The sequence below is a fragment of the Oncorhynchus kisutch genome, linkage group LG27 (genome assembly GCF_002021735.2).
Source record: "Oncorhynchus kisutch isolate 150728-3 linkage group LG27, Okis_V2, whole genome shotgun sequence".
Classification (NCBI taxonomy): Eukaryota; Metazoa; Chordata; class Actinopteri; order Salmoniformes; family Salmonidae; genus Oncorhynchus; species Oncorhynchus kisutch.
In genome coordinates, this window is record NC_034200.2 from 19,376,269 (window position 1) to 19,389,115 (window position 12,847).

The following is a 12,847-nucleotide window of genomic DNA, read 5'->3' on the forward strand; positions in this document are numbered from 1 at the left end:
TGTACTCACCTTCCACTCTCTCTCTTCTCATGGAAAACCAATACCTCAATGCCAAAGAATATTATGTAGCTTGTCCTGCTACTCTAGAGTGAACAGGATATGTTATATCATATATGATATACTGTATACCACAGGAGGCGGGTGGCACCTTAATTAGGGAAGGATATTAACAAAATCAAACACTTGGTTTCCATGTGTTTGATGCCATTCCGTTCGCTCTGTTCCAGCCATTATTATGAGCTGTTCTCCCTTCACCAGCCTCCTGTGATATATACCATTATATATTGTACCTTTTCTCTAATCCCCATCATTATTATTATTTATTATAATAATTATAATCATTTTTACTGTATTTGTTGTCATTATCTCATGTCACTTTAGCAACGGTGGCTTTGTCATTCATGCTAATAAAGCTTATCTCAATCTAAATCTGAATCTGATATGGGCTACTCCCGAACAATACTGTACATAAATGAACATCCTGTGGTATGTCATTGTGCGGAACTCTGATTTGATCAATTTCCCAGGAACGATAAATGTGTACCTACAAATATTAATGTGAATGATTTCTATAACATACCAAGGTTCTTCATCAAGTGTATTATTTTCTAAGAGGAATAACTAGTTCAACAATATGTAATTGGTATTCAATTGTATGAAAATATAGGCCTTGACTAGTTTATGAGTACATCAATAGACAATAGACATTTTTTTAACACGGGGCGGCGTTTGGAATATAGCTACCGCCAGCCAGCGCATCTTTTCTGATGAGAGGCTTTTTGACTGCGTTTTATTTTCCCTGAGATGGAATTTAGTGCTATGTTTTTTAAATTGTACCCATTAAATCTCGATTGCCTTTAAATATACATATATTTACAGACATTTTAGTTATTACTGTAACCTAAAGTTAAAGCTTTCTGGTCTTTGTAATGGTGTAGGAAGGGCAGTCAGTCTACTTCTAGATACATTGGGTATTAGATACAATGGGTTCCGTACTTGATAAATTGTAGCGGTCTCACAAAATGGCACGCAATGCTTTTTAACTATACAAGAGGGCGTTGCGTCTCGAACCCCGTCCAATGATCGAGCCTCGTGTGCATCAATCACCTTGGATTACACACATGTTTTTTTCTCTGACCAATCATAGACGCCGAGCTACAGCTCTCACGTTATAAATTAAACTGAAACATGAGTTAGAGCCGAGAGAATGAGAGAACAACTATCGGGAAAATTTTCAACATTACATTGGACCTGCCAGTCCTTTCGTTTTTATATCTGTTTTCTCGTTTTTACAGGTAATTAACTCCCTCTTTCCTTATGATAAACTGTCTACCCTTATTTGACCTATTCTTTTGTAGCCTAGTTATTTCCGCGTTCCAGATAAGTAGAAGGCACCTTTTTGTTTTGTTTCCAATTGGGACACTTTGTCCTTTCATTGGAAATGGTTGTCTTTAGTCAGATTTAGTGAAGTTTGTGGTGTCTTTGCTGATTTATTGACTTCCTCTCTATAATGTAGTGTTCGGTTAATTGTGCTGTAAATTGATGTAGGAAGTGTCTGATGCAATAGCGTCGCCATGACTCCTGTGTGTGTGTGTGTGTGTGTGTGTGTGTGTGTGTGTGGTGTGTGTGTGTGTGTGTGTGTGTGTGTGTGTGTGTGGGGGGGGGGTATTCTGGGAATGACGCAAAGGTAGGTCGTTGATGGTCGTAAAGGAGGATGATGATCAAATGTTGTTGGGAAATGGGTTTATTAGTTAGTGTAACATGGATTATGTTGGTCTGTAGCCTACCAATCCAGGAATGGTCATCTGATTAACACACTGTGATCAATATGGCAGATTTTTTTTTTTTTTTTGTCAGATTTGCTCTACTTGAAGTGGTGAAAACCATCTGTTTTGACTCTTGCCATGGATTTCAATGAAAGAAAATGCCTAAGATGTGTCTTCGCATTTATTCTTTGATTAGTTCTGGAACAATGAGCAATCCGGTCTCTGAGTTAGCTGTTATGCAACACATCTTCCAATTGTGGTCAACGAGGTGGCGGCTTTGAAGTGTAAACTCATCATACCTGTTGACGTTTTTGTATCTCCCTAGGTGTTTTATAACAAATAATATGGCTACGTCCTCCAGCGCAGAACTGAGTAAGGCTGTCAAACAGCAGTACATGGACCTCCCTCAGGGAGACAAAGTCCAAATCATGTATGTCTGGATCGATGGAACCGGAGAGGGACTCCGCTGTAAGACCAGAACGCTGGATTCGGAGCCCAAGTGCATCGAAGGTAAACAATGGTTGTTGGTTGACATTTGACACAAAGTTCCAGGGGATTTATGTGTTTTGTAGCCTAGCCTGCCTAGTTTATGCAAGTCACTCAACAACTAACTCCTTCTTTGCCTTAATTCTGTAGAACTGCCTGAATGGAACTTTGATGGCTCTAGCACCTACCAGTCTGAGGGCTCAAACAGTGATATGTATTTGATTCCTTCTGCAATGTTCAGAGATCCTTTCCGCAAAGACCCCAACAAACTGGTCCTGTGTGAAGTGCTGAAGTACAACCGCAAACCTGCAGGTAACTTCTAAATCTTGGTGTGCATCTGTCTAGCTAAGCTTTTTAAATCTATTTTAACTTCAGTGTATAATATAGGTAAATTCTTTGCACAGAAACCAACCTTCGTTTGACGTGTAATAAAGTTATGGACATGGTTGAGAACCAGGTCCCTTGGTTTGGCATGGAGCAAGAGTACACCATTTTGGGCACTGATGGACACCCATTTGGCTGGCCCAACAACGGCTTCCCTGGCCCACAAGGTAAAGACTGTTCTTAGTGGTCTTTGACTGACTATGTAAACTTCTTCCTCGGATGCGTTACTTTGAATGTGACGGTAACTATTCTTGAACCAACCCTGTCCTTATGTGTACAGGTCCCTATTACTGTGGAGTGGGATCTGACAAGGCCTACGGTAGAGATATTGTGGAAGCCCACTACAGAGCCTGCCTGTATGCTGGGGTCATGATCTGTGGAACCAATGCTGAAGTCATGCCTGCACAGGTAAGCACAATTTTACTTGTGTATGCATTTATTTTTTTGCTCGTCTAATGGCTGATCCTATGCAATGAGACTTATGTACGTGAACACTGTTTTTGTCTTTCTAGTGGGAGTTCCAGGTTGGCCCTTGTGAAGGCATCAGCATGGGTGATCACCTTTGGGCAGCTAGGTTCATTCTCCACCGGGTGTGTGAGGACTTTGGTGTGGTGGCCTCATTTGACCCCAAGCCCATCCCTGGAAACTGGAACGGCGCTGGATGCCACACCAATTTCAGCACAAAAGAGATGAGGGAAGAGGGTGGGTTGAAGTGAGTATATGAAGATGCGTTCATACTAGGTTTAATCAGTAGTCGTAATTATTCAATTGCACCCATCTGTATGCTTTTGGATGTGGAGTAAACCCAGACTTATTAGAATGCTCTTAAGGTAAAGCAGATGGTGTTGACCACCTGTGAGCTTTTCTGTGATGAACTAATCTCGCCTTCTCACTGCTCCAGGGCCATTGAGGAGTCCATTGAAAGGCTGGGGAAGAGGCATAGCTACCACATCCGTGCCTATGACCCTAAAGGGGGACTTGACAATGCCCGTCGCCTTACCGGCCACCATGAAACCTCCAACATCCACGAGTTCTCTGCCGGTGTGGCCAACCGCGGTGCCAGCATCCGCATCCCTCGCACTGTGGGCCAGGAGAAGAAAGGCTACTTCGAGGACCGCCGCCCATCTGCCAACTGTGACCCGTACGCCGTGACTGAGGCTATAATCCGCACCTGTTTGCTTAGCGAGGAAGGAGATGAACCTGTGAACTACTAGATCTAACTAGAGCCACACCTCTGGACTGAATCCCCTTCGCCACCACCCTTCTCCATTTTCTAAATGGCTGAAAAGTCGAACTAGTACTGTATTTGCTGTAATTTTTCACTGAAATTATTCTAACCTTCTAAATGGCTTAAAGTTGGCTGGTCAACTTAACATGGAATTAAATCTGTTTAACATAAAAACAAACATTTAATGAAAGCTGGTGGCTGACAGGGCATTGTCTTCCCCTTTTGAGTCTTCTAGTGGGGAGTATAACTGTTTTTAAATCCCCATTTGCTCTCTCGTTTCCTGCAGTCTGTTGAACTGAAATAAACTAAAGCACATGTGGACGCTGACGACTATGGCTGGGCAGGATGTGTAATTGTCTTAATAAAACCTATGGCTAGTTTGTGTACTTTATGCACGTTGACCTGGATATTTTTTTTTTTTACTCTGTACCACTTTATTTCAATGTTACTATGTAGGGAGTGTTTTTAAATGTCAACTTTCAGATTTTACACTACTGGATCATGTTGTATGGTACATTCTTCAGACGTGTGGCTCCAAATCCTGTCTTATCCATTTGTGGAGTTCCTGTGAGACTCATGAAGGAGTTTTATCCTTTCTCAACTAATTTCTTGTTCTGGCACATGATTTGGTAAAACCTGAATATGCTGAACTTTGTTTTTATTTAAACGTACATTTTTACCACGACTGACTTTGTTTCTTGTCTCAACCGGTTTACTAAAGGCCAACATGTCTGCATTTAAACAGGCAGTCAAATTCTGAAAACATCTTCCCCAACTAATTTTGTATTTTGACTCGTCACATTTAATCTGCCTGTCTAAACACAGCCCATTTGGCATGTAGAACTAACGTAATGATATAGCAGAATCAAGGCATTCCTGAAATGAAACCAAGCTGATGGAAATTCATCGCATTGTACATAATTCCCATTGAGTGCCAACCTGCAAAACTGGAAGTCCCCTGGTCAAAGGGTTTGTGTGGTGGATGGTCTCTGGATTGTATTGCAATTCACACATTTAAACAAGCAATGCAGGGTGTTCTCTGGCATTGATGCCTAGGAACATGATCACAGTAATTGAATCTGGACTAGACTTAAAATATTTCTCACCAGCACATGCACAAGGGAGACATACATTTTCAATCAAGATTAATCTGTGATCATAAGTGTAAACTAAATGCAGGCTGTACCTTTTATAAACCTTAATTAACATGGTGTGAATAGTGTTGTGTATTGGGATACAGCTGGGCATGTTGCTCTTTCATGCAAGGGTGTTGGAATGTTTTCCAGCTACATGTACTGTAGGAGGAGATATTTACAACTGAAAGGACTGCTGAGTTTGAAAACATTTAGCCTCTCCCACCAGGGCTTATACACTGCTCAAAAAAATAAAGGGAACACTAAAATAACACATCCTAGATCTGAATGGATGAAATATTCTTAAATCAAATCAAATGTATTTATATAGCCCTTCGTACATCAGCTGATATCTCAAAGTGCTGTACAGAAACCCAGCCTAAAACCCCAAACAGCAAGCAATGCAGGTGTAGAAGCACGGTGGCCAAAACCTAGGAAGAAACCTAGAGAGGAACCAGGCTATGTGGGGTGGCCAGTCCTCTTCTGGCTGTGTCGGGTGGAGATTATAACAGAACATGGCCAAGATGTTCAAATGTTCATAAATGACCAGCATGGTCGTATAATAAGGCAGAACAGTTGAAACTGGAGCAGCAGCACAGTCAGATGGACTGGGGACAGCAAGGAGTCATAAATACTTTTTTCTTTACATCGTTGAATGTGCTGACAACAAAATCACACAAATTATCAATGGAAATCACATTTATCAACCCATGGAGGTCTGGATTTGGAGTCACACTCAAAATTAAAGTGGAAAACCACACTACAGGCTGATCCAACTTTGATGTAATGTCCTTAAAACAAGTCAAAATGAGGCTCAGTAGTGTGTGTGGCCTCCATGTGCCTGTATGACCTCCCTACAACGCCTGGGCATGCTCCTGATGAGGTGGATCCTGAGGGATCTCCTCCCAGACCTGGACTAAAGCATCTGCCAAATCCTGGACAGTCTGTGGTGCAATGTGGCATTGGTGGATGGAGCGAGACATGATGTCCCAGATGTGCTCAATTGGATTCAGGTCTGGGGAACGGGCGGGCCAGTCCATAGCATCAATGCCTTCCTCTTGCAGGAACTGCTGACACACTCCAGCCACATGAGGTGTAGCATTGTCTTGCATTAGGAGGAACCCAGGGCCAACCGCACCAGCATATGGTCTCACAAGGGGTCTGAGGATCTCGGTACCTAATGGCAGTCAGGCTACCTCTGGCGAGCACATGGAGGGCTGTGCGGCCCCCAAAGAAATGCCACCCCACACCATGACTGACCCACCGCCAAACCGGTCATGCTGGAGGATGTTGCAGGCAGCAGAACGTTCTCCACGGCGTCTCCAGACTCTGTCACGTCTGTCACATGGGCTCAGTGTGAACCTGCTTTCATCTGTGAAGAGCACAGGGCGCCAGTGGCGAATTTGCCAATCTTGGTGTTCTCTGGCAAATGCCAAACGTCCTGCACGGTGTTGGGCTGTAAGCACATCCCCCACCTGTGGACGTCGGGCCCTCATACCACCCTCATGGAGTCTGTTTCTGACCGTTTGAGCAGACACATGCACATTTGTGGCCTGCTGGAGGTCATTTAGCTGGGCTCTGCCAGTGCTCCTCCTGCTCCTCCTTGCACAAAGGCAGAGGTAGCGGTCCTGCTGCTGGGTTGTTGCTCTCCTACGGCCTCCTCCACGTCTCCTGATGTACTGGCCTGTCTCCTGGTAGCGCCTCCATGCTCTGGACACCACGCTGACAGACACAGCAAACCTTCTTGCCACAGCTCGCATTGATGTTCCATCCTGGATGAGCTCCACTACCTGAGCCACTTGTGTGGGTTGTAGACTCCATCTCATGCTACCACTAGAGTGAAAGCACCGCCAGCATTCAAAAGAGACCAAAACATCAGCCAGGAAGCATAGGAACTGAGAAGTGGTCTGTGGTCACCATCTGCAGAACCAATCCTTTATTGGGGGTGTCTTGCTAATTGCCTATAATTTCCACCTGTTGTCTATTCCATTTGCACAACAGCATGTGGAATTTATTGTCAATCAGTGTTGCTTCCTAAGTGGACAGTTTGATTTCACATAAGTGTGATTGACTTGGAGTTACATTGTGTTGTTTAAGTGTTCCCTTTATTTTTTTGAGCAGTGTAGTTCCATGGCTGGAAACAAGACTAGAAAACATCCCATGTAACCTCTGACCCTTCTACACGTGTTCCTGCTCAACACCCAAAGTGTGGTACTTATAGCCTGACAAGTTAAACACCAAGTGACAGGCAGCTGCCTACCATCGTTGGCACTGATGTCTTTGGCACATTTCATTGTTGAATGAGTACGCGATTCTTGGGATTCACAGCAAATCATTTCTGAGAGGTGTTTAATTGGTGCTAGGGCTGGAATAGGTTGTACGTGGTGTCCTCACAAGACTGGTTCTCTGAGAGGCGGTAAGGGTATTTCCTGCATGCCTGGGGTCATGTGAGGAGAATAAGGCTAGATATATTGTATTAAGAGGTCCTCATGTAAACCACCCTTGTCCTCCGTCATGGTTGGTAGCAGACCTGGAGGTTAAACTTTAGTATGTTAAATTTCCCCTCTGAAGCCCAGGCCATGCAAGGCTATATTCAACTCACGCACAGTAACTGATGCACATTTGATTTGATCTGACAACTCTATTTTATTTGACTGCGCCACTGATTTTCTTAACATGTCATCCACTTTAAAGTTTGTTAATCAATTTAACCTCTTGAAACTCTGGGGGCAGTATTTCATTTTTGGATGAAAAACATTCCCGTTTTAAACAAGATATTTTGTCACGAAAAGAGGCTCGACTATGCATATAATTGACAGCTTTGGAAAGAAAACACTCTGACGTTTCCAAAACGGCAAAGATATTATCTGTGAGTGCCACAGAACTGATGCTACAGGCGAAACCAAGATGAAATTTCAAACAGGAAATGTCCCAGATTTTGAAGGCACTGTGTTCCAATGTCTCCTTATATGGCTGTGAATGCGCCAGGAATGAGTCTACACTTTCTGTCGTTTCCCCAAGGTGTCTGCAGCATTGTGACGTATTTGTAGGCATATCATTGGAAGATTGACCATAAGAGACTACATTTACCAGGTGTCCGCCTGGTGTCCTCCGTCGAAATTGGTGCGTAATCTCCAGCTGCATGCATTTTTCCATGTCGTTCAGAGGAGAAACCAAACTTCCACGAATGATATATCATCGAATCGATATGTGAAAAACACCTTGAAGATTGATTCTAAACAACGTTTGCCAGGTTTCGGTCCATATTATGGAGTTAATTTGGAAAAAAGTTTGGCGTTATAATGACTGAATTTTCGTTTTTTTTTTCTTAGCCAAACGTGATGAACAAAACGGAGCGATTTCTCCTACACAAATAATATTTTTGGAAAAACTGAACATTTGCTATCTAACTGAGAGTCTCCTCATTGAAAACATCCGAAGTTCTTCAAAGGTAAATTATTTTATTTGAATGCTTTTCTTGTTTTTGTGAAAATGTTGCGTGCTGAATGCTAGGCTTAATGCTATGCTATCTATCAATACTCTAACACAAATGCTTGTTTTGCTATGGTTGAAAAGCATATTTAGAAAATCTGAGATGACAGTGTTGTTAACAAAAAAAAAGCTAAGCTTGAGAGCCAATATATTTATTTAATTTCATTTGCGATTTTCATGAATAGTTAACGTTACGTTATGGTAATGAGCTTGAGGCTATGATTATGCTCCCGGATCCGGGATTGCACCTTCTGGGGCTACACACAACTCTCACATGGATGCTGAGGGAAATGCCACATGATCCTAGTGATCTGAGCTTGCAGCAGCAGCCTGAAGTCTATCCTGTGTTTCTGTCGATTCATCACTGTCCCCTCCCTTGGCTAAACTGGACCCAAACCAAGAAATGTTGATATTTATGGGACATTTACAAGTCTTTTAGCCAGGGAAGATGTCAGTCACAGTATTTAACATGTAGAGTCGTCAGGTGTTAGAAAGGTTATTTCTTTACTCTGTAAGGGAACAAGGGGGTATTTTTTCCCATAAGGGGTATACTACAAATCAGGGTCAATGTGTTGACCAGCTTACATGCCTAAATATTATGAAATAACATGAAATGGGTATGGTCTACTTGACTCAACAACCCAAAACACATACTTACATTTTTAGCTTTCTTAACAAATCAGAAAATCAATAGTTATTTCTGGTTCTTTGTTCAAAGCTAGCTGGCTAATTCATTGATTGTTCTTTGTAGTGTACCCCTCTGGAAGTACAGGAACATCCACACTTCACAGGACATACGTAAATAACAGCACCTCTTCAACCAGAGGAGGCTGAAGAAATTTGGCTTGTCACCTAAAACCCTCACAAACTTTTACAGATGCATAATTTAGAGCATCCTGTCGGGCTGTATCACAGCCTGGTGCGGCAACTGCACCGCGCACAACTGCAGGGCTCTCCAGAGGGTGTTGCGTTTTGCACAACGCATCACTGGAGGCAAACTACCTGCCTCCAGGACACCTACAACACCTGAAGTCACAGGAAGGCCAAAAAGATAATCAAGGACAACAACCACCTGAGCCACTGCCTGTTCACCCTGCTACCATCCAGAAGGCTGGGACTGAGAGACTGAAAAAACGCTTCTATCTCAAGGCCATCAGACTGTTAAACAGCCATCACTAGCACAGAGAGGCTGCTGCCTACATACAGACGTGAACTCATTGGCCACTGAAATAAATGGAACAGTAGTCACTTTAATAATGTCCCTTTAATAATGTTTACATATCTTGCATTACTCATCTCATATACTGTATTCTATACTATCTATTGCATCTTAGCCTATGCCGCTCTGACATTGCTCATCCATATATTTATACTTATATATTCCTATTCTATTCATTACATAGAATGCTTACTTACAGGCTCTAACCAATAGTGCAAAGGTATTAGGTAAACAGTAGTTGAGTAAAGAAATAAAACAGTAAAAAGACAGACTATATACAGTAGCGAGGCTATAAAAGTAGCGAGGCTATATACAGTGTCGAGGCTATTAAAGTAGCGAGGCTACATACAGACACCGGTTAGTCAGGCTGATTGAGGTAGTATGTACATGTAGATATGGTTAAAGTGACTATGCATATATGATGAACAGAGAGCAGCAGTAGCGTAAAAGAGGGGTTGGCGGGTGGTGGGTGGCGGGAGGCGGGACACAATGCAGATAGCCCGGTTAGCCAATGTGCGTGAGCACTGGTTGGTCGGACCAATTGAGGTAGTATGTACATGAATGTGTAGTTAAAATGACTATACATGTATGATAAACAGAGAGTAGCAGCAGAGGGGTTGGGGGGGCACACAATGCAAATAGTCCGGGTAGCCATTTGATTACCTGTTCAGGAGTCTTATGGCTTGGGGGTAAAAACTGTTAAGAAGCCTTTTTGTCCTAGACTTGGCACTCCAGTACCGAATAGTGGTAGTAGAGAGAACAGTCTATGACTGGGGTGGCTGGGGTCTTTGGCAATTTTTAGGACCCTCCTCTGACACCACCTGGTGTAGAGGTCCTGGATGGACCTTTTGGGGATCTCAGGACCAATGCAGACTGGGGAATTGCCCCTGAGGGGGAATAGGCTTTGTCGTGCCCTCTTTATTAAATTTTTTATTTAACAGTTATTTAACCAGGCAAGTCAGTTAAGAACAAATTCTTATTTTCAATGACAGCCTAGGAACAGTGGGTTAACTGCCTGTTCAGGGGCAGAATGACAGATTTGTATCATGTCAGCTCGGGGGTTTGAACTTGTAACCTTCCGGCGGCAGGGTAGCCTAACCACTAGGCTACCCTGCCGCCCCCTCTTCACTACTGTCTTGGTGTGTTTGGACCATGTTAGTTTGTTGGTGATGTGGACACCAAGAAACTTGAAGCTCTCAACCTGCTCCACTATAGCCCCATCGATGAGAATGGGGGCGTGCTCGGTTCTCCATTTCCTGTAGTCCACAATCATCTCCTTAGTCTTAGTTACATTGAGGGATAGGTTGTTATTCTGGCACCACCCGGCCAGGTCTCTGACCTCCTCCCTATAGGCCGTCTCGTCGTTGTCGTTGATCAGGCCTACCACTGTTGTGTTGTCTGCAAACTTAATGATGGTGTTGGAGTCGTGCCTGGCCATGCAGTCGTGGGTGAACAGGGAGTACAGGAGGGGACTGAGCACGCACCCCTGGGGAGCTCCAGTGTTGAGAATCAGCGTGACAGATGTGTTGCTAACTACCCTCACCACCTGGGGGCAGCCCGTTAGGAAGTCCAGGATCCAGTTGCAAAGGGAGGTGTTTAGTCTCAGGATCCTTAGCTTAGTGATGAGCTTTGAGGGTACTATGGTGTTGAACGCTGAGCTGTAGTCAATGAATAGTATTCTAGATATTACTTGTTGGATATTGCTGCACTGTCGGAACTAGAAGCACAAGCATTTCGCTACACTCACAATAACATCTGCTAACCATGTGTATGTGACCAACAAAATGTTATTTATTTATTTACTCAGCCTGTCCTCCCTCTGCTGCCTATCTGCTGGGGAAGGGAGGGCTGGGAAGTTTTGTTGCAGGACCTTTTACCTACATACCATCTGTTCCTACAACAGAAAAGTTACAATGCTTACTGATTGGCTCAGTGAGAAGCAAGTCAGCCAATTATAAAGTAGAAAGCAGGTTATATCCTTACTATGGAGAAAATATGCCTGGCAAATTTCTTAGACATGTACAGAAAAGTTGCCTGGCAAATTTCTTAGACATGTACTCTGTCATGTTTTTCTTGCCATTTTTTTCCCCCAAATTCTAAAAATAAGTCCCTGCACCAAAACAGGTCTTGTACTTCTATGTTTTTAAATCAAAGTGTTACTGCTGCCTTTAGTAGACTGTCAAGTAATAAGTACCATTAGAAATGCAATGTTTTGAAGTCTTCCTTCACTTTATGAATCTTTAAAATATCATAAAAAATGTATGGGGTATGTGAGCCATTTTTTTACATTCAGCATCACTATGTCAAGTATATTAATGAGGAATAATAAAACATTTTACTTAGCAAACGCTCTTATCAAGAGCTGCAATTAGGGTTAAGTGCCTTGCTCAAGGGCACATCAACAGATTTTTCACCTAGTCGGTTTGGGGATTCAAACCAGCAACGTTTACGGTTACTGATCGGTCAAACGCTCTTAACCCCTAGGCAACCATGCATGTACATTGCAAGTATCAAGTATTACAGTTATCCGCCACCCCACTATTAGGTCTGGACCACTAAGCATGAGAAGTGAATTTCTGTAGATGCAAGCATCAAGGCATTATCGAGGTATAGAGGCATTCAATGCAATACAGTAAAGGCTACATCTGTATCAACATTCCTTAGTGGAACTCCTATTCAACATTTATTGGTGAAATTGCATTGTGGGAGGAACAATGTGCCTTTATTGCTTGTAACACATCGTTCCAACCTTAACTCATGCATGCGTGTCTAAGGGTTTTCCAGTTTTCACTGGTTATGCTCTCTTACAGAAAGGGGGTGTGTAGGCAGGGGAGGGGGTGGAGGATGCATTAGGCATTTAAACCACATAGGATCTACATACACACTTTCTGTTTACAGTGTCACCAAGCAAGCTTTTGTTTGGACAGCCGCCATGTCACCGCCATTCAAATGTCCATCCCCCCACACTCCCTTCTTGGAAACTCAATTAGGGGATCCCAGCTTGCATATAAAATGCCAGTAGGCTCTTCCCTGAGAAGCTGGAGCCATGCAGAGAGGGAGTCGCTTGGACAAAGGATGGGGAGGAACGCTGCTGTTCTGTTGCTATGACGACCACCGGAATGTACAGGCTTGGTGGAGA

The 12,847-nt window shown here is 43.2% G+C and overlaps 1 protein-coding gene across 1 annotated transcript; it reads left to right on the forward strand.

The window, feature by feature from the left end:
• The first annotated feature begins 839 nt into the window (after positions 1–839).
• LOC109872039 (glutamine synthetase) lies at positions 840–4,549 on the forward strand. The gene is made up of 7 exons (XM_020463123.2): positions 840–1,295; positions 2,092–2,276; positions 2,403–2,564; positions 2,657–2,803; positions 2,917–3,044; positions 3,149–3,348; positions 3,538–4,549. Exons 2-7 carry the CDS (start codon positions 2,111–2,113, stop codon positions 3,848–3,850), a joined length of 1,116 nt encoding a protein of 371 aa, XP_020318712.1. The 5' UTR covers positions 840–1,295; positions 2,092–2,110; the 3' UTR covers positions 3,851–4,549.
• Positions 4,550–12,847: the final 8,298 nt, after the last annotated feature.

Coding starts and splice junctions, on each gene's coding strand:
- LOC109872039 (XM_020463123.2), top strand. CDS start 2,111: ATGGCTACGTCCTCCAGCGCAGAACTGAGTAAGGCTGTCAAACAGCAG. Junction 2,277..2,402: donor GGAGCCCAAGTGCATCGAAG/GTAAACAATGGT, acceptor TTAATTCTGTAG/AACTGCCTGAATGGAACTTT. Junction 3,349..3,537: donor AGGGAAGAGGGTGGGTTGAA/GTGAGTATATGA, acceptor TCACTGCTCCAG/GGCCATTGAGGAGTCCATTG.